General features: G+C 44.4%; 1 protein-coding gene across 1 annotated transcript in view; it reads left to right on the forward strand.

Annotated features, from left to right (window-relative positions):
- Positions 1 to 22,532, forward strand: part of MMP21 (matrix metallopeptidase 21) — a 100,356-nt gene that overhangs the window by 24,740 nt on the left and 53,084 nt on the right. Inside the window, exons 3-4 of the mRNA XM_078641150.1 lie at positions 17,495 to 17,634; positions 22,007 to 22,148. Of these exons, the coding sequence (XP_078497276.1) occupies positions 17,495 to 17,634; positions 22,007 to 22,148 (282 nt within the window). The remainder of the gene's footprint in view (positions 1 to 17,494; positions 17,635 to 22,006; positions 22,149 to 22,532) is intronic.

Here is a 22,532-nt window from a genome sequence, read left to right on the forward strand (position 1 = left end):
GGGCTTAGCATTAGTGAGAACTGCTCTCTCCCCTTGCTCTGTCCGCTCTTTGCCTTTCCTTTTCCCCTCGCCGCAGAAACCATTGTAAGCCCCCACGCGCATGCGCCTGGCTCTGCACCAAGTATGCTTTTTGCAGCAGGCCAGTCTATAGAAAAAGAGAAACAACACTCGAGCAAAGAGTGCGACAAAATGCCTGGACGAAGCAAAGAGATGAGCTGCCGCCCATCCTGGGTCCTGTCCTTCTGAGCAAGCGAGGACTCGGCAACAGCACAATGATTGGACAGAGCTGATCTGATGTATAATCCACAACATGACAGCGACAGATCCCTTGCTGGCTGAATACCATGGAGCCGTAGTGGACATGAAGGAAGTGCACTTTTGACTGATTGGCAAGTTTCAAATCTGAATGGCCAATTGGCAATAGCCCAAATGCCACTGTGATGGCCTATGCAACGTATTTGGCGTACATATTTTATTTGGGAGAGCACTGCACACTTGTGAGGGGGGAACTAAGATGAGCAGCGGCCTAGGGCCATTGTCCAGCCAACCTGCAACACTTCTGGAACAATGCCAGCCACAGAGTGACGTCCCTTGAGCGTCAGCACCGTTGCTGCCCCCGTTATCGCTCTGCAAGAGATGCCAAAACCACTGTGATGGCCCATGTGCAGGGCCACTGCAATTATGCGGCAGTGGATGACAAAATTATGAGGCAGGCTTGACTATAAATTATGCAGCAAGATAATGCAAATTATGCGACCTAATGCTGCACATTTTGTAAGAGTATTTCTTCATTTACATAATTTAGCCACTTTGTTCATATATTAATACTGTTTGGGTTACGGTTTAACCTTATTAGTACCGGTTTAGCATCCAAATATAGTAATAAGCAACTGAAAGATGAGCAGTCAAATTTTGACTAGGGCTTTCAACTGTACAGCCACACAGGTTGTTGCGAATTTTGTAACTTTTAACCGGTTTGAGCTAGAAACATTTTTTGGGCTCCTGCTCAACTGGAGGTTTTCTTTGATCCTCAAACCCAAAATGTGACTGTGGCTTCTGCCTGCCACTTACACTCTAACCTAATGCACCAAAGATGAAAGAAGAAAATTAACGTTTGATGTAAAACAGAAGAGGGAAATAGATAACCCATCTAGTAGCTAAATGGCACGGGGTGAAATCCGAAAATCTGACAAGTTACCGGGCTTCCCTGCTTGACCAAACTGTGTTATTTTAGGCAATTATTTTATTTCGCCATGCTTAGTTTTTTTAGGTCGAGCATGGCCAGCGCATGTGCTGCTCTTTGAAGCATGCTGTATTGAGGTAGGGACTTGAAGCTCCGCCCACGTTTTTCATTGGCTTGTGTCACTGTCCATTGTAAACTGGCTGTTCATTGGTCAAAAGGCTTAGCAGTCCCTCCTTCGTACTGCCTTTTCTCATTTTGTAACCTCTCATTCAACACCCCCTGTCATGTGTGTTGTTGCTCAGTAGGCTTTAATTGCAGCCTCCGAGCACTATTTTCTCAAATAGCGTTGTCCTGCCTGCTGTTGCAGGCAGAACACGCTCTCTCCTAACATTTCTTTTTTATAGCACACATTTGCAATGCAATAGGTCTCACATTTGCAAGAGTTTAAGATATTGCCATTGTAAATGACAATGCCTTTTATTTATCTGACGGGACCTGCAGTGGTGGACTAAATTAAGGTGGTCAGGGGTGTGTGACAGATCTCTTCAGTTAATCCACGCCTGTTCAGATGCTCATGGGAGGCTGTGGATAAAAATGGAAATTAGGTGCTTTTTGAGTGATTCTAAATACATTTTGCCTTGACTGCCAGGCCAAGAACTGTGTGGATTGATAGGTAAGGGGGTTAAAAAAGAAAGGAATTTTAGTAAAGAAGCTTAAACAGCAGTAGATATGCACAAGACTGATACTGAAATGTGCATATTTTCATATAAGGGCATTGATTTATTTTCTGCAGGTGTTCATATCACTGAAACCTGGAAGACATTCAAGCATGACTGCAGATTTATTGGTTTAATAAATGCAGAAATATACTAGTTTCAGCTTTATTTTTTTCACAAAGCCCATAATAAGTATGGATAAATACAGATAAAGTTGACAAAAAATAAATATGGATAAATACAGACGGAAATGTCAAATAAAATAAATACCATAAAACCGGGAGCACTAATTATATAGCACTCACTACCACTGACGAGGCATTGTTATGCTTCACCCTAGGCAGCACGCTGCTCCAGGTCAGGGAGAGTGTTTATGTAGTTATTGTTGGTTATTGGGATTAGTCTTGTGCTCGATTAGAGCCAGCCCATGCCTTTAATACAGTTTCTATGTGGTTGATTACATCAGTAGGAATTTAGGTGTGGTATTTAGTAGGAAAGGGGGATAAAGGAATTTCATGAAGGGGTTGGTGATATTAATAAACGAGCTACAGGGGATTAGGTATTGTTAGGGTGCTCAGGTATGACGTTTTAAAGAGGTCCTGATCTTTGAAATAAGGTGTGGGCAATCTGCAGAGGCACAATAACAGGGATGAGGGCTAACATGCATGTGACAAAGAGTAGGCTGTGCTCAAAGAAAAGGGGCAAGCAGAGGATAGCAAGGTTGGAGAGAGTCATTTGAAGAAAAAGGCAGTGTCGACAATCGGAAATTTTAAGTTTAGGTCGGTGTTTCACACAGGGTTTTTAGGAATATTGTGGGGGCGCTCTGAGATAGCATGCAAAAACTGAAACAGGAAACACCATTATTTGCTTGTTTTACAATACCACAGCATGCCATGAGCACCCCAGTGATCACACACTCCATTATCACCCACCGGGTAAATACAGTTAAATAAATATTATTTCATTCATTGCCATGGAGGGGTATGGGCGGACAGGAATATTTTTACGTTTGTGGCTAAAAATGGTCATCTTTAACAAAATGTCTCAGTGGAGTGATATAATTTGATGTACTAAGTTGAAACGATTCTGTACGTTAAAGAAATCATTTTTGGAGAGACTTTATCATATTGGTATATGGCGTTTGTTGCACAATTTACGTCCCAAACAGTTTCAGGGTTAGGACCATGCATGGGCTCTTGGAGCCCGACCCTTGGCTCTCTTTTAATTTTTTTGCTGGTGCTCCTCTCCCGACAGAGACAGTGCACAGGGGAGGACTAAGGGACTACAGAGACAAAAGAAATTACTTGCAGGAGGCAGTCGTCCTAAGAATAGGCAAGAGGTCATCCTAGTAGAAGATAATGCCCACACAGACACAAATCCTCCAGGATGGATTGAGGTAGTCCTAGGAAATCTCAAAAAACATCTAGAATCATTTATAATTGCGCAGTTAAAACCCATCATAAGCAAGGTGGACAAAATAGCATGTGAGTTGTCTAAACAAACTAAGGTAATAGAACACACTTTTAAGAAACCCCCTACTGGCTCTAACCAACCAAATGATGTGGTCACTAATGACAACATTGACACAAATATACCGTCAAACAACAACTGTGTTAGTTGTACCCAACACACAATTGCCCAGATTCATGAGGTGCCGAAAATTCCCCAAGACCCGAGAGGGGGACCCAATAACGAACAGAGAGGGGGACACACTCATAAAACGAGCTCTAAAAATATGGACAAAGCCCCTTTACAACCACTAATGCAATGGAGACAGGAAGATTACTATCAAAGAAATGGGAATCACAGTCCATCCTATATGGATTTTGACCCTTTTTCCATCACAGACAGCCCCCCCACATATAAATCTTCCCCCAGAGGCCAGCCCATTTGTAATAATTTTTGCAGGGGTCCCAGAAACTAGGGCTACAGACAAAGAATCACACTCCCAATTACACGGGAAAATCTCCAAGTGGCTGAACATACATAGACCTTTAAATAAGGGGGACAGAGGAGAGATAGTGCATGTAAGAAGAGTTAATTGGCTTGGCGGGAGGAAAAAGGACATAAGAGGGGACTGCATAGTTGCAATTTTCAGAGACACTAGACTGGTTGATTATATCCTGAAGAACCCCAACAGGAATCAAACTAGCACAATCTGTGCACTCCCACTTGGGTATTTTTACCCAAGGAGTTGGAATACCAATTGTGCTGATGATGGAGGGTGGAACTCTGGGAGATCTCAATGCACACAAAGAGCAAGACCCACATGCTACCCTGACCAGTTTCTATCTCCACGAGGTTATTCTCAGTGGAGAAACAGATTTGCCCCTTTGCAGTCGCTTGAGGATAATGACTGACTCACCCTGACGGAAAATAACCCTGTAACATCCTTAGCTACCAGTGAATGCCCATGTCTTGTAATAGAGAGTAGTCGTCTGAGTGCCGTGAACGAGCAAATCTTGAGGCTAGAAGAATCCCATAAACACCGGGAGGAGATTGAAAATGCCACAGAGCCAATAGAAGCGGGTGAGGGTAGAACAAAGGAACTCAGCACAGAGAGTAGGAAAGAGAACAGGGCCGAGTTGACCGTGTTATCCTGGAATATAGCAGGCCTGGAAGCTAAACTTATGAACAAGGAGTGGAAAGAATTTATAAGGGGCTTTCACATCATAGCTCTCCAAGAAACATGGGCGCGAGATTCTGACTCCTGCCAACTGGAGGGTTATAAATGTTTTTTTAGACCTGCCAAAGAGGCGAAATCTGGAAGAGCAAAAGGAGGCCTAGCGATATATGTAGATTTAGACCTAAAGGGCACCTGGTCACACTCAGAATGGGCTTCTGATACATTACAAGCCGTCTCACTCCAGGGGCAGGGGCAGAGACTATTATTTCTAAACTTTTATAACTCGGGCCCAATTGACGGGAACTTTCCTATATTACTAGAGCTCGAGAGCAGGATAAATGAGGAAATAGATCTAAGGAAGAGAGGGCCTGAACCAACTGTCCTGTTGATGAGGGACTTCAATTGTCATCTATGCCCCAAGCTATTCCCCATCTCTCCTGATTGGTCTACTTGTCCTATAGAAAAGGGTCCCCACTTTGAACACAATAAAGAGGGCACAATGTTGATGAAGCTTCTAGACAACTTTGCGCTCACCCATATATTGGATTTGGTGGCATTGAAAGCAGGGGAGACTCCGATACCCACATTTAAAGGGAGAGGCTGCGGGTCTATAATAGACTTTATAATGATCTCTGCTTATGCTAAAGATCAGATCATAAGAACAAGAACGGAGTGGAGTCCCTTCAGCGATCATAATCCCCTTTCCCTGGAAATTAAATATAATGACCTACCGGGGAATAACCTAGGGGGTGGTACCGAAATTCGACCAACGGAGGCGCATAAGGTGGACAATGATCAACCCGCAAGATTTTTACATCAAGTTAGTGGGTGAAGGGAAAGGGCATATAGAGACTTGTCTAGACCTCACAATAGAGGGCAGAGGAGTGGTTGTGGCTTTTGAATCTCTAACCAAAATAGTGGAAGGGTTATTGAACACTAAGAGGCCTGTTAAGGAACTGCCTTCCCCAAGATGGTTCAACACGAACTGCTCAAGGGCATTAAGAGAATTAAAGCAGAGTCTAAAGAAGGCCCCGAGAGACAAGATTGAAATTGCCCGCTGTAGACAGAACTATAAAATGCAGGTTAAGAGAAGAAAGAGTGCTCTCCAAAAAGAAGTTTGGGCAGACCTCAGAGAGGCAGGAGAAAATAGGGACTATGCCCAGTTTTGGATAATTATAAACAGACCCTGTTACCAAGACTCAAGCTCCCCAGTAATCAGCACCAATATACTACCAGATCAATGGATTAACCATTTTAAATCATTGTATAATCAACAGGAGGTAGATATTGGAGATGGGACCTGGGAGGGACCCAGGGCAGACAAACTAGAATTCTCTCTGGAGGAAGTCCTAAAAGCAATACTAGGTCTGACGCGAAATAAGGCTCCAGGCCCGGATGGTACCCCACCAGACCTATTTTTAAGTAATACTGATCTATGGGCACCAATCATGACTAGAGTACTTAATGCAGCAATTAAATCTGGTCTTCCGCGATCTTGGTCAACTGCAGTGATTGTCCCTATATACAAGAAAGGCTGCAGGGACAATCCACAGTGTTACAGACCAATCTCGCTGATTGATATCTCAGCCAAAGTACTGGGGAGGGCAATTCTTAACCGCTTAATAGAGTGGACTGATACCCATAACATCTTGGTGGATACCCAGTACGGGTTTCGAACTGGCAAGTCAACTAGTGACTAATGTCTCAATTTATACCTTCTTGCGGCTAAATACATCAAGACGGATGATGGGACCATGTATATGGGATTTATGGACCTAGCAGCGGCATTTGATAATGTTAATAGAGCTAAACTCTGGACACTTATGTCTAGATTGGGAATTAATCCAGACCTGATCAATGTACTTAAGGAGTTGCATTGGAACACCACTGCCAAGGTCCGCTACAGCGCGGGGGGGTGAGTACTGATCCCTTCCCGTGTTCTGGCGGGGTGAGGCAGGAGTGTATCCTGGCTCCGTTTTTATTTTCCTTCTACATAAATGATCTAGAGAGTGCCCTTGCTAGCACTGGGGACTGACTGCCCAAGGGTGGGATCGCGCCATATTCCGGTACTTTTGTACGCAGATGACGCGGTCCTCCTCGCTCGAACAGCAGTCAGTCTCCAGCTCCTAATCAGAGGTTTTGCTGAATTCATGAAGAATCTGGACCTTGCTGTAAATTTGACAAAGTCTTTCATCATGGTGGCAGGGAAAAAAACACACAAGAGATTTGTGTTCAAAATAGGGGAACATGTTTTGGACACTGTGACCACTTTCCCTTATCTGGGTCTCCTATTTGATGAAAAGATTAAGTTTGCCCCATTGATCGAGAAAAGGTCCAGGAAACTTGTTTCAGCAAATGGGGCCATATTAAATTTTGCGCGAAGGATGGGTCGTTGGTCTCCCGAGCAGGTGATGACACTGTACAGAGCGGTCAGCACCTCTAAGGCCACTTATGGAGCAGAGGTGTGGGGTTTTAGGGATGCACATCAGATACAAGAAGAGGAAGACACATTTCTAAAAAAAACTGTTAAAACTTCCCCAGAACATCTCAGCAGCAATTACACACAAAGAGCTTGGTACCCCATATATATCTGACCTGATCAGAATGAGACCAATTTTGACCTGGTTTAAAATTTGGCTAAACCCTAACGCTGAATTAACCAGACAGATCATTAGGGATTGTCTTCGGAGAGATAGATGGCTCCAAATCCCCTGGTTAAAATACATCAAAGAAACCCTAGGGTCCATCAACCAGGAAACGTTATTCTCTGACCCCTCAAATGTGGATACCTCCTGCAGACACTATGTACAAAAGCAGCTAATGGAAAAATATGATTGCAGGAGGATGGAACGTAACTCTAATAAATCCTCGGTAGTAGCCCACTCACTTGTATGCAATGAAATGGGCATGGAACCGTATCTCTTTTTAATGTACAGTCAACATGAGAGATTTTTAATGACCCGTTTTAGGCTCAATTTGTTGCATAATATTTTAGCCTATCCGTCCGGTTTAACGCTAACAATTGAGCAGAAGGGTGCCTGCGGCTGTGACAATAGGTCTCCGCAGGACACCCTTCATTTTGTATTACTTTGTCCTTTTTATAAAATTCCGCGTCGAAGATTTCTGGTGAACATTTTAAAGGAATCAAAAATTAACCATGCCAAACCTGCTTTACTATTCTTGCAAAGAGCAACTGAGATGCGTACCTTGTGTGCTATTATGAGTTTTTTTTTAAATTGTGGTCAAATTAAGAAATACAAGGGGTTGATGGAGGATGAAAATGAATTTACTGCTCCCTTTTATGGTTAAAGTCTGTATATAACAATAACAAAAAAATTTTAATTCGAATTTTTTAACTGTTATGTTCAGTATGATTATATGTGGTTATGTAATGATATGCATTTGTATGATGGTTTTTAACCACCGAAATAAATAAAGAACTGAACTGAACAATACCACAGCATGCCATGAGCACCCCAGTGATCACACACTCCATTATCACCCACCGGGTAAATACAGTTAAATAAATATTATTTCATTCATTGCCATGGAGGGGTATGGGCGGACAGGAATATTTTTACGTTTGTGGCTAAAAATGGTCATCTTTAACAAAATGTCTCAGTGGAGTGATATAATTTGATGAACTAAGTTGAAACGATTCTGTACGTGAAAGAAATCATTTTTGGAGAGACTTTATCATATTGGTATATGGCGTTTGTTGCACAATTTACGTCCCAAACAGTTTCAGGGTTAGGACCATGCATGGGCTCTTGGAGCCCGACCCTTGGCTTTCTTAATTTTTTTGCTGGTGCTCCTCTCCCGACAGAGACAGTGCACAGGCAGCCAGATCCCCTCCAGCATTACCCACGAGCACTCAACCCCTAAATGCAGTAATCTAGCGCCGCCCGGTGGCTGCAGTAGGTAGAGTAACTCTTGTCAGTTCGATCCTTGCAGTGAATGTGTGCACGTCCAGGGAGATATATGCACACTTACAGGATAAAAAGGGGCACTTACAAGCATAGTGTGCCGCTCGTGTGAGGAGTTTCCCTTGTCTTCTGGCCTGAGTCACGCTACAGGAGTAGCTCGCCTTGAATTTGTTTCCAGGACCTTTGCCATCGTGAGGAGGGAGGCGTGAGGCCGCAGAGGAGGTGAGAGGCGCGGCCCCGGGACTGCGAGGAACAGCCTTCATCATCTACAGCTGTGTCCTCTTCCCGGGGGAGCCGCGCCCCCTCCCAGTGCCCGCCCCCATCTGAGAGCTCTTTACTCCTCGCGGCCCCCGCTTCGCGGGTGCCGCTCGTGTGAGGAGTTTCCCTTGTCTTCTGGCCTGAGTCACGCTACAGGAGTAGCTCGCCTTGAATTTGTTTCCAGGACCTTTGCCATTGTGAGGAGGGAGGCGTGAGGCCGCAGAGGAGGTGAGAGGCGCGGCCCCGGGACTGCGAGGAACAGCCTTCATCATCTACAGCTGTGTCCTCTTCCCGGGGGAGCCGCGCCCCCTCCCAGTGTCACGCCCCCTTGGAAGCTTTTCCCATATCAGTAGGCCTAGGACCGCGTACCGCGGGACGCACGCGGGACGCAGCCCGGGCAAAGGGCGGGCCCGTTGTTGCCCGTTAGTGCCCAATAGAGACCGGACCGGGCCACCCCCCCTTCACCGTCGAAGCTGCAGCAAGCTAACATCATGCCACCAAAAACTAGGAGCAACACCAAGACTAAATCCAAACACGCGCAGGAGGTAGCTCAAATAACGGGTCCCATTGACCTGTTCATCACCCGGACTCACGAGGCAATAAATCAGAGTATTGCCCTGATGGAAAAGAGAGTGTCGTTAGATCTCATGAACGCGAACGCAAAACGTTCCTCTTTAGGCGCCATTGCAAACGCCACCTCTCCTATTCATCCCAACTCTCGCAATTGTTCCCTCCCCGTGACCTTGTTAACACCAGACATAAACACAGTACCTTCCATAGTAAACCTCTCTGTAACACAGTCCGAGTCGGACCCTTCATTTAACTCGGACGATTTGGAAGCAACCCCTGACCTGGCGATCTGCCAAATCCACGAGGACTCCCAGATAAACACCAACCTGCTCCAGCAAGGCGAAAGGGAAGGAGCCATCCCAAAACGAAATATCCCAGCTGTCGAACAGGCAGTAACCATGACCCAGACTTCTGCCTATGTTATCACCCACCCGAACACCACAATGCCGCAAAGCATCCGACCTCCCAGTGAAACCAATATACCCCACCTGGTAATCTCAAATGAGACCTCTGACAACTTATGCAGAACATGCAAAGTTACTTCGCAAGTCCTCACCACTATTAAGGATCTCTTATTTCAACATTTGAAACCCATTCAACTTAGCATTAGGAACCTAGAAGCACAGCAAAATATAATTTCTGCCACCCTTCTTGACACTAACACGCGCATCGAAACAAGGGGACAACGGAACCCACCGCAGCAACCAAAAAAACAACCCCAAGCTCAATCCCATAAAGTAGTTGACCTTTCTAATACAGTACCTCTAGCCCAAAAAAACCTCAAACAAAATGTTTCAATCCAGAAGCCACCAACCAAAATGCCCCAAACCCAGCAGAATAAAAACTCTGTTGCACCTAATCAACAACCAGATAACACCGCAACGACCATTGTAGTCACCCCAGGTCCAGTGGTAAATAAAGACACCAGCAGAGCCCACCCGGACAAAAAGCTAATATCTTCTCCACCCAAACCTGCGGCATCACAGCCTACTCCTAAGAACACTATTAAAAAAGCATCAGCAAACAGACGCCCTGCTCATCTGCCGCCTGAGGCTACTCCCTACACGATAGTTCTCACTGGTGTACCAGAACTTACTGATGATACTTCTGAAACGGCATGGTCACTTAAAAACAAGGTCATGCAGTGGCTAAGCATCAACAGACCCCTCGAATCCCATCTTTCTGGAGGGATCTCCACAGCTCGTAGGGTAGCCTGGGTAGGTAAAACAACAAAACTAATTTGCGGTGATTGCATCGTAGTAACATGCAAAGATCCCTCTGCAGTGGACTTTATCTGCGCCTGGCCCTCACTGGAAAAGAAAGGGGGGATTGATGCCCGACATCTTTCTTATTTCTATCCCCCAATGAGACAGAATCGCAATACTGCACCTTGGTCATGGCACCAGTTTCCCGCAGAATCATGGAATCAAGACCCATGGAACCATACGGAGTATTCACATGACTACTCAGGTAGGAATGCGCCGAGAGAACGGCCGAGGCACCACTGGCAAGAAAGACCCTGTCAAATCTACGAAGGCTGGCAGGGACTTTCATTGCAAAACCGTTTTGATTGTCTTGAGATGGTCGATTGACCACTCAGGGACGAACCCGGTCATATAAGATCTGTCAGTATACTCCAACCTGTCAACCTCATACAACGTCTGGTACCCCCAGACCCCTCTCCTGACAGCCATAAAAACCTATTCCAGCAACTGTCCACCGCTCCCTTCAACACTCCGAAAAAAGTCATTTACACCACTCTTCAACCTGAAGGCGAGAGCGCTTCTGGACTGTATTGCAAACCAACTGCAGCCATCAAAAACTCAGTTGGACCCCTGCGGGTTAGTTCACGACAACTACCAGTAGTAGCTGAAGTAGACAACAATCAGTCTAATCCTTCCCATGTCTTGAAAGAATCCACAAACCTGAGCGTTTCGGTCGCATTCTGGAACATTGCAGGTTTAACCACAAAAATAACATCCTCCACGTGGCTTGACGCAGCAAAGCAACAACAAATTCTGTGCCTGCAAGAAACCTGGTGCACAACTCCACTGCATCTGGTGGGTTATAAAACCTTTTTCACCAAAGCAATACCAGGAAACATGGGTAGACCAAAGGGGGGGCTCACGACCTATATTGCCAACACCCTCCCTTTCAGAGCAAAACTATTAAAAGAGTCACCCACTTTCCAAATCATTCAAATTACGCAACTAATAGCATTCAAAGGGAACAACCACATAATTATCAATTACTACAATAACTCAGGCACCCTGGAATGCTGTCGTTATCTAGAAGAAATAGTCGCATTCCTGACTGCGCCAGAATATGTCAATAACAAAACTCCATCTTACTTTATCTGGGGTGGCGACTTCAATCTTACACTGTGCTCAAAACATAAAAATGGGATCTGCGGGCTCCTAAATGATCTAGGGAATCCAATACCACATTTTGCACATTCGCCATGCGGCAATAAACTAAATGAAATCCTGTTTTCCCTAGACTTGGACTTCGTCAACGAATTAGTTGATCCGCAGCAGGATTATTCACCCACTTTTCACGGGCGAGGCTGTTCCACAATCATTGACTATATAATGGCCTCGAATTCTTACAAAGTGCAACTAACCAACTACGAGATTGGGACAAACCCAATAAGCGATCACTATCCGCTCAGTGTGGTAATTAACATGAAACAAGCTGGGCCACACCCTGCCAAGTCCGCATCCCTTGATCAACACTTGATCTCTATGAATAAACTGAATGGGTATTCAATTAAATGGGCAAAAATAGACCCAGAAGAGTTGACAGAGAGGATTCTCGAGAAAACACACCACTGGCTATCGCAATGTATGTCTCCGGAGACTCCACCCGAAATAATTGTTACCTCCTTCCAAAGCATACAAAAAGCCGTCAGGGATGAGCTATTTGTCAAATTAAAAAACAAGCCCAAGCTCCCCGCTGAGAGATGGTTTGACACCTCCTGCCGGAAGGCTCTCACATCTCTTAAAGAAGCCTTACGCAAGCAGCCGAGAGATCCCCAGGAAGTTTCCCAGCTGAGGAAATATTACAACACCGTCCGACAAGACCGCAAGAAACAGATCAAACGAGACCTCTGGCTACGCCTTCATGATAGTGCCCAAAGGAAAGATAGCACCGCTTTTTGGCAGACAATAAGATCACCTTTCTTGGCCAATAACAACGATCCAGACCATCTTGATGTGGCAATAACTGAGGAGGACTGGGTTTCCCATTTTTCAAAAATCTTTGGAACACCAGCAGATGCCACACCAAACAATCATATCCAAAAAGCTGAATTGGAGGAAAACACCATCTATCCTATTAATATACATTTCTCCCTTAATGAAACCTTAAAGGCAATTAAGGCCTCAAAAATCGGCAAGGCTCCCGGCCCAGACGGAGTTCCAATGGATCTGTTCTTACATGACGTAGACTTCTGGTCAAAAATAATTACACGGGTCATGTCAGCTGCAGCATCCTCAGGCCTTTTCCACTCATGGTCAACCTCAACATTACTACCTATTTTCAAAAAAGGTGACCGCAACGATCCCACCTGTTATAGACCTATCTCCCTTCTGGACTCCACGGGAAAAATTGCAGGCCGCTTACTCCTGGACCGACTACAATCTTGGGCCCAGGTGAACAACATCATAACTGACCTGCAATATGGCTTCCAGAAGGGGCTTGGGACCGTGGAACAGGCCCTCAATCTTGCCCTCCTGGTTGACAAATATGTCCGTGCAAAAGGAGGTAACATCTTCCTAGTCTACGTAGACTTAAGCGCGGCGTTTGACTGTGTCCAGCACGCGAAGCTTTGGCAAATCCTAGCGGATCTTGGCGTGGATCCCCCATTACTAACTTTCTTAAGAGAACTCTACACCAACGCAGAAGGCCGCATACGATTTGGCACTAGTGGCGAACTGTCGCGCCCTTTCCAGATAACGAGAGGAGTCAGACAAGGTTGTGTACTGGCTCCCTTCCTGTTCAACCTCTACACAAATGGGCTTGAACAGGCGTTGCTGGGAGGGAGCCAGGACCTACCACAGATTAACCATCGATCGATACCAACCCTCTTATATGCTGATGACTCAGTTATCCTAGCACGGACCTCAAACGAACTTCAGCTGCAGCTTAACAAATATGTAACATTCATGGACTCTCTTGGCCTAAAAATTAATATCAAAAAGACATTCACAATGAATATTGGCCCCAGGACAAAAGTTTCTAAACCCATTCTGATTAACAAAAACAGACTAGATAAAACTGCGGTGTATCCATATCTGGGCATCTTAGTGGATGACAAAATGAACTGGCACAAGGCAGTGGAAGCCAGAAACCTCCACTTCCGCCGAGCAACCTCAGCACTAACATCTTTTTCGAGGAAACTGGGCAAACCTGCTCCATCTGAATTGTTAGCCATATATTACGCTAAATGCCACAGTGTGGCCACCTATGGAGCTGGAATTTGGGGGCATGGTCGCATTGACCAGCTCCAGACCACCGAAAACGCCTTTATCAAGTACATTCTTGCACTTCCCCAAAGTTCTCCGATACTAGCCTCACACCGGGAGCTTGGTATGGAATACATCGTCGATACCATCCGATGCCAGCCCATCTTACTGTGGCATCGAATATGGTGTAACCCTAATAGTCACCTAACTCGCTCCCTTATTACTGATTGTTTAGGCTTAACAAATTGGCGGAAGATCCCGTGGCTAAAGTACATACACAACTTCTTGAAAGATCTGGATTGTGAGCAATACTTCCTCGAACCACCTTCAGTCGAAGATATCTCAAGAAAGCAACTAAAGCAAATGGCTATGGCCCATCTGAGAGACCTTCGAAACCAGGCAGAGATTATTAAACCAAAAAACGAAAAGATCTGCTTACTACAGGCAGGAAAAGTAATCCAGCCTTACTTGACATATTTTTTATCGAACTATGAAAAGTTTTTACTCACGAGACTACGTTTCGACGTTTTCTTTCGTTTGGTCACATTTCCGGAAACAAAGAACTGGTCCTGTAACCTGATGAGATGCCCCTGTGACGGAGTTTCTTTACAATCCACGATTCACGTTATCCTATTCTGTAAATATTATAAATCAGCAAGGAAAACGTGGATCATTCCTACTCTCAGGTCCAGTGGTCTCAGACAATCCTACCCAGCTCTTTCCTATCTACAATCTCCGAAATCTCCTCATGAAGCCAAACTTACAGTGACTTTTCTTAAGGCAGTTATTATTGCACGCCGTAATATCCTTAGTTAAACAAATATTTTTGCAAAAAGCAAATTGACTTTACTGTCTCAAAAAGTTCCTTTGTACAGTGATTTCATTCTCTTTGACTTTACTTATTTAAATTTCTTCTGTGTGTAATACTCTTTTAAATGTACTTTTTATGATTATTCAAATTCTATAATCGAATAAAAGTTGATGAAACTGAGCATAGTGATTTATGCCACAAGAGTTCCTGAAATGACCCTCTATAGAGCTCAAGATCATGGCTCTTCGACCAAGGACGTCAGGACCTAGTACCAGGAGCCCTCCCCGAGTGAAAATTCGCGCATTACAAGAACTCCTTGATTGATTGATTGATATTTCCATAATGTAAATAATGCCTTCTCTCTTTTTCAAGAAGAACATTGCTTGGACAGTGTATTTATTGCGAGGGAAATATTTGCTGGATGAACGAGGCGCTCTACCCCCAACACTCTCCCAGAGCACTTGTTCACTATTTGCCCTCCCTACCTAGTGGACGTCGAAGTCCAAAGAGGATGTATTTAGCAATTATTGTAGGTGGTAGTAATACCGGGCTCCTGTAGTGCTAACGACAGCAAAATTCTCTACATTATTGTATATACAGTTTTACTTTTTCTGTCATAATTGCAGTTACGTTTCTTTGCTGGCAAGAGGCCCGTGTCATGGTAGTGAATTTCAGTCAGTCTTCACTTTTCAGCCAAAAGAAATTGGACTGCTAGAAACTGTCATTCCCTTTTCACGTAAACAGGTGCCTACAAATACCAGCATGCTTAGCGTTATTGGCTGGAAAGCCAGGAATGCGTGAGCGTCACCCCTGACGTCAGCCCAGTTGATAGCTATGATAAGAGTCATAGAACAGGACTGGATGAATGGCTCAGGTCTGACATGAGAGCCGCACATGCGACCTCTGGCGTGCCACCCGGGCCCCGGAGCGTTTTCACACACTGCGGCACATCAGTCTAATCGTGCCCTGTCGTGCCATCACTCAGCCTGCCACACAAACATCTGCGCCACAGAAAGGCACAGATGGCAGCACAATCGCTGCTAAAATCAAGCCCGGCTCCGAGACAGGTGAAGACTGTTTACAGCACCTGCGCGATGAGCAATTACCGTCATAAAGGAGTTGCGGCCTCCGACGGCATGCAAAGCACACCTCGGCAGGCGAGGCGGCCTCGCGATGATGGAACGAGCGGCCTCCTAATGACATCAAATCAGGCAGACCGAGGGAACAGGTGGCACGTTCAAACGAGATTATCGCCCGCGCATGAAATGGCCTCGCGCGCCACCGTGCGTAGAGCGCCAAGACAATCCAAAGCAGGCAGAGGCGCGTGCGTCGGTAAACACCGCAGCGGGGGGGGGGCGCATAGTGCACAAACCATTTCCATCTCTGTCTTAGTTGGTTTATGCGCCTTTTGATTAAATGTGCATTTTAAATTCTTCCCAGCGATCCATCGTCCTTATTAAAAACCTATAGAAACAATATATGCGTATAGTATTGTGGTCTGAAATACAATTGGCTAGATTCCTTGTGTCAGAATGTCAGAGCAGGTACAATTTTAAAATACATGGAATACATACCGCGAGAACCACAAGGCACAGTTAAAATTACGAATGCATGTGTTACCCATACCTTACTTGGCCTCTTAATAGCACGGTGCTACGTCATGGGAGATTTGCGTACATCAAATAACTGGCAACTGGTCCATTGTGTGAAGGTGATTTTCAGCCCGTACTGTGTTTTCAACCAGCAGCATTAACTATTGGGGACTTGTATTTTTCCTTTCCCTTGTAAACATGGGCCTACAGGCCCCGGAATGCACACGGGGGTTCTGCCTTAAAAATAAGGATTGGCTGAAACCTATCCTTACACGAGGAATAATTGACAGCATCAAGACACCGCCCTACTACTTCCAATCTTCCACACTCGAGCAAGATCTTCAAAAATGTGACATTTCTGAATACATGAATGGGTGCTCTAGATAACTTCTTTCGCCCACAGAAAGTCCATACATTCAGGAAGTAAATTCGTACTCGATAACATAAGGCAAGCATTGCGCAGTCATTAAAACAATATGAAAACGAATCAACGCTTTATATTCCGATTATGGTTGATTAGGATATTTATCGCGGCCAATATATTCTGACACCGCAGGGAGTGGAACTTATCGAGTGGGTGGGATAATAGCACACAATAGCACCCAACACATGATTATTGCCCGAAAAATGGGGCAGGTGCCTGGCTCTGCCTCAGATCATCTTGAAACTTCGAGCTCAAAGCAAGCCGACCTTGTGTGTGGCTTCTGGTTTCACCAATGCTCGAACCTTCATGCTCCAAGAATACCGGACAAAGCAGTATGAAGACCGTAAGACTAGTGAAAGAGGCTCGCTGCTGGTGACTGTATAGCTTTTAAAATAATAATAGGAGATCCTCCTTTATCAGTTTGGATTGAGTGAATGCTTCAATCCAGCAGGCATAACTTATTTCCCACACATTGCCACACCATGGAAGGAGTACTATTGTTAGCTCAGTCAGTGTCGGTCCTCAGAATACTGGCATTAACTGCTGCCCTTTTCTTTTATTCTACGTGCAGCGAGTGTGTGAATGACGGACACGCAGCTGACAGTCAGCAGACGTCTGTCTGTGGTAGATAACATTAAGGAGGCAGTTTCCTAAAAGCCTTATTGCAAACATGCTGTTGGGCATCAGAAGCTCTTAATGACCCTTTCCTTTCAGCATTCTCTCAGTACTATAAGTGCAGGGCAGGCCATTAACAATGGTTAATGCCGCTGACAGAGTCCAGTAACAAATAAAGATTTTTCTGTATTAGAACAGATCTCGTAAGCATAAGAATGGCAATGCATTCTCTTCATTGTGAAATAGAGTGTGAAGATGGCTCGTCTTCACCATGTTTGACTGCGCTACCTTGTCTTTCCTTCATCAGGTCGCCACTTGGGCTGCACGCGCTCCTTCGATGGCTCGGGCCAGGAGTTTGCACACGCCTGGTTTCTTGGAGACATTCACTTCGATGATGATGAACATTTTACAGCTCCTAGCAGTGACAGCGGGATCAGTCTTCTGAAAGTAAGTAATATGGTATTAATTACATGGCAATGGTCATATTTAAGACGTATCTCTTGTCCTCAGACATAGGAATCTGTTCTCAGTGGAGCAGGACACTTTGTGAGAGTCGCCCATCCCATTATGTATTGCACTTTATACTGTGTAGCTCCCTGTGAAACACAGAGACCATCCTGGAGTAAGGTTTCTCAAACTTCCCAAAAGAATGACTTAGTTTGTCTTCAGCACTATGTATAAATCTCCTTGACTACTTTTTTTGTGTCCAGTTCTTTACAAAAAAGCACTTTGTATCTCATAGGGAAGGGCTAATTCATCCGCAAAATGTATCTTCTGTTGAAATTTGTACCACTGTCCTTAATTACATTGTTGCTGCACTCAAATCAAGAAAAAAGTATGCACTTTAACCTCTGGGTAGACAATAACTATTCATTCAAGTATTACTGTCGCTAGTTAATTGCAGTCATATTAAACGCTTTAATGCATTTTTTATCTTATTGGATTGGTTCATGGTGATGATGGTTTGTCTTTAAAGGAATTTTGAAATAACTTATTCATTTGATATGTTTTTGTTTTATTGCATGAACTGTATAAATGCGGAATGGTTTTACTTTGTGCTTTTATGCTCATAAGTATTTGCCGAATGAAGATATTCAGACTTAGTTTGCCTTCAGTGACCTCAATATCGTAACACTCGTCATGGTTTATAATTGATTGACTTCGCCCTATAAGTAGCCCCACTATAGCCGTCTGCTAACCACACTCCAGTCCTTACCATTAGGTTTGAGACACCTCCCACTAGAGCACATAGGCAGGTATGGGCAGCATAAAGGGAGCAATTTTCCCCAGCCTCGTGCTCTTCGAGGCTCCACACTTCTGATGCAAAATCTGATTTTTGAAGCAAGGTCTTTTATTAACCATGAGTCTGTTATTGACTAAGACCTACCTGGCACCTCATTTTGGATTCAGCCAAGAGCAAATCATTATTGACCCTGCTCCTATGGGAGCAGTTTATCCGAACTGCCATCCATGCCCACTCTGAACCGGAAAATAAGCAACCCAGGACCGGTTTCGCCCTTTTTATGACTCATCAGCAAGGTATAGTTTGGTTCCAGTGGCACAGTGTTCACGTGACCCAAATCTAGGAATACTAATCCCACTTGGATGGAATGCTTAAATTAATCTCAGCCACTAAGGATTACTCGGGCCGCATCCCAGTGGCCATATGTGAGCGTTTGAAAAGTAGTGAAGAGGTGACTAGCTCTGAGTGGGTGATATGGTAATTTATTTATTAACAATATTTTTCAGCAATTATGTCATCACAAGGGCACTTTGGATCAATCAAGGGCTTATGTAGAGTTCGGTAGATTTGTGGCAACAGCCAAAAAGTGGTGTATGTCCTGTTTTGTGCACTGAGTGCTATTGACGTTGATGCACTCTTAGTACAGGAATGGGACTTCCGCCATGTCCCTCATTCGCCTAACTATAAATAAGCAAACACGGCTCTGCATGTGAAAACCCGTAACTGCACAATAGGACAGGTAACTGTTCTGCAGGTCTAGTAAGAAGAGGAATGATATAGGTTGGGCAGGATAGAACGTAATGGGATCATTAAACAGGTAGAAGCCTGTTGAGTCTTAACAAATTTACAGAACCTTTAAAGTTTGGGAACTAGGTGGATTTACTTAGGAATGAGATCTCATGTTCTCTGGATGAAGCCTGTGAGAATCGGTTTGAGAATGATGGTCCTGATGTTGTGTAGAATTTCCAGGGCGAGTCAACACGTGTTCCTTATATTGCAGGCTCCACCAGAGATGGTGGGAATTTCCCTAAGGTAGTATAGCCGTTTGAGGTACAAAGCATTGTAGGCAGCAGATCTTAACGGTTATCCGAGCATGAAGTGGGAATGGACATGACTCAACAGAACGGTGCTGTGATCTGATTTCTTTATACAAGTGTCTACATGGGCAGTTATGAGTCATGATTGTATTGGAAATATATTGTGACATTACCTCTGCGTCTGTATGACACAACTGCACCAGGAATAACCCTGCTAACGTTCATGTCAGTTGGCTGGTTTATGCAATACAAAATGGTAGAGCTGCTTTTAAATGGTTGTTATGAAAAGATAGCTTGAAGTCTGAGCATGCTGTCGGATCCGTGACACTTAAATCCTCAGGCAAACACTAGAATGTACTGTGTGGGACAAATGCTCCACATCGATAATACTATTGCCACATTAAAAATGTATGATAATACCCCTATATTTAACGATCTGCACGAGAGCAGTGCTAGTATAACCGTGTATCTACTGACTAGTATAGGAAACTCTGGCCAGTCAAACTGTGAACGCCCCTGCTGATCCTTTGAAAACACAGCACTTTGAAACTTCAGCAGTTCTTCCATTAAGAGATCATCCAAGCCCAAGATAATCTCACAGATTAACTAAAATTGGGTCCGTCCAAAGGTTGCACTTAATATAAAGGAACTTGCCTACTCCAGACCCATCATGAACCTCTTCTTCCAAACAAAATTCCTGAAACATATGTAGCTATCACAAAAGCTTTCTAGGCACAAACTTGCTTGCCTCGGTTTGTTTGATTTCCTCTGCATTCCTGGCTCCCTTGTTACTCCTTCCACAATGGAACCCCAGGTAAAATAACTTTGTAACCTAAACATTACACTTCAAATGCACTTCAGCTTCTCCCTAGACGATGCCCAACTGTACTAAAATCCGGTCTGTGCTGCTTCCCACTCATGGCTGACCGCCACCTAGTCTTCTGCGGCCTCGGACCCTGAATTCCCAACCAACACTCTTTATAAACAGCCTCCTGTTGTGCACATGAAACACCAAGTATGTTAATTCTTGCTGCCTTTGCTGAATTTTCAAGTTCACATCATTTTGAAGGTTGTCGGCATGAAAGCACAGTCCTTAGATGTGCCATGCTTTCGAGTTTCTTCATCCTCTTTCTTCTATGCGTTTCCTCATTATCCACCTTCTGATCGAATAGGTAGACCTCTATTTACTCCGCTTTAAAAAGGTACCTTTTCTATTTGGCTTTCTGCAGCTGAAATATTATAATTAATGCAATTTCTCATGTTTAGGAATAGGAGCTCACTCTGGTTTAAGCAGGCCAGGCTAGGATAGTCCCGCTGTCCAATTTAGTTGCCCAGTTGTGATTCTACGCCTGTGGAGAATGATTTGACCCCCCCATTACCGTTTATGCTTGTTTTCGCTATGAGGCATGGTGTAGATGTTCCTCATTGGCGTAATGTGGTACCTCCTTCAGAGACCTCTCTTTCCATGTACTAGAGAAAATAAATGTAAGGCTTTGAGGCGCCAACCCATGAAGTCTGCAATTATGGCAGCTGATCCTGCTGAAGATTCATAAAGTCCTTACACACCTGATGAGAGAACCAGGGTTGTAATCCTTAGGTGTTGGCAGTATACTTGTCAGTTTGGGGGACCCTCAGTTCGAGATGCTCTCGTTCACACAGAAACAAGGAGTTGATACTTGACATTGCAACCCTCTTGGACCTTGACTTTTCTTGCCCTGGGTAAATAAAATTAAAAATAATAATAATAAAAATATGATAAATCTGTATGTACCAGTAACAAAGACGTTTTGGTTTTTGCACATATTGTAGCATATACCCTCCCCGGCACCCACTGAGTTGCATTAAGTCAGTGCTTTATGACCGAATATTGTCCAAAAGTAGTGCAGTCACGTGCAATCTGCAATCACCGCTCACGTCATTATTTGAAGATTAAAAATGCCCTGAGGCTGTACGAGCGACATTAGTCGTTGCTGACAACAGCACAGCTCAAGTGTTTTGAGCCTGGACTGGTGGTTTTTATTTTGAGTCGCAAGTTTTTAACCCCTGTTTTTCGGTGGTGTTAATTGTGTTATTTCTGGCAGTTTCAGGTGTTATTAATCAACCTTAAACATGGTGGAATTATCACAGCGCATACCACTCACTGGGGGGATGCTACTCAGGCCTAACTATACCGATGCTGGGTTACTATTGCTCATCATAACTATACCGAGGCAGTCATTTTCACCTTGTAATTTCGATTCTGCTGAATTTTAGAAGTTACCATCCTATTTTAAGTAAAGGCCAAAGGCTTCAGCCTAGCTGCTACACAACATTGCAGACAAGGAAACAAACCAGGGCCGGGGTTAGGAAGATTTCCTATTTACAACCTGATCACCCTTTCGTAGTTTGAGGAAAGGTCCCTCGTGAGTGCAGGTACAGATGGAGCCATACACTGTTTTTTACAAGTTATTGACGCCTAGATGTTTCTGGTGAGTGAAAAAAGTCAACTTAAATTCTTGATCACTAAAAATCAATTATTGTGTTGTCTGTCTCTTCGCAGGTGGCGGTCCATGAAATTGGGCATGTGCTTGGCCTGTCCCACATCTACCAGACAGGATCAATAATGCAGCCCAACTACATCCCCCAAGAAGCCAGCTTTGAACTGGACTGGACCGACAGAAAAGCAATTCAGACTCTATACGGTAAGGAGAGTGCTGAAGGGCCAGGTCAGAATAGCTCGTTCAAAGGTCTTCAATTCTCACAGGATTTACAGTCAAGCATGGACATGCCATCCTTCAGGGCCCATAAGGGGAATTGCAAGATGGCTCAGTGCCAGGGCCGGCTCTAGGGTGGTGCGACCATTGACCTTGTGAGACACAGTGTTTAGAAATAACCTGCATGGGTTTGTAAGTACTCGCTGCAGAGTTCCTTGATTATCAGACAGTTTTCAGGCAACAATAAAAATGTCAAGGTAACGCCTGTGATTAATGTTCCTGCTGGAGAGAGATCGAGTTATGTCTAGTGGCAGTTTGACCAATCATAAAGTACCACAGACACTAAATATGCTTGCTGCAAAGAATGTGTAC

Source organism: Lissotriton helveticus, chromosome 5_1 (assembly GCF_964261635.1).
Source record: "Lissotriton helveticus chromosome 5_1, aLisHel1.1, whole genome shotgun sequence".
In the NCBI taxonomy this organism is placed as follows: domain Eukaryota; kingdom Metazoa; phylum Chordata; class Amphibia; order Caudata; family Salamandridae; genus Lissotriton; species Lissotriton helveticus.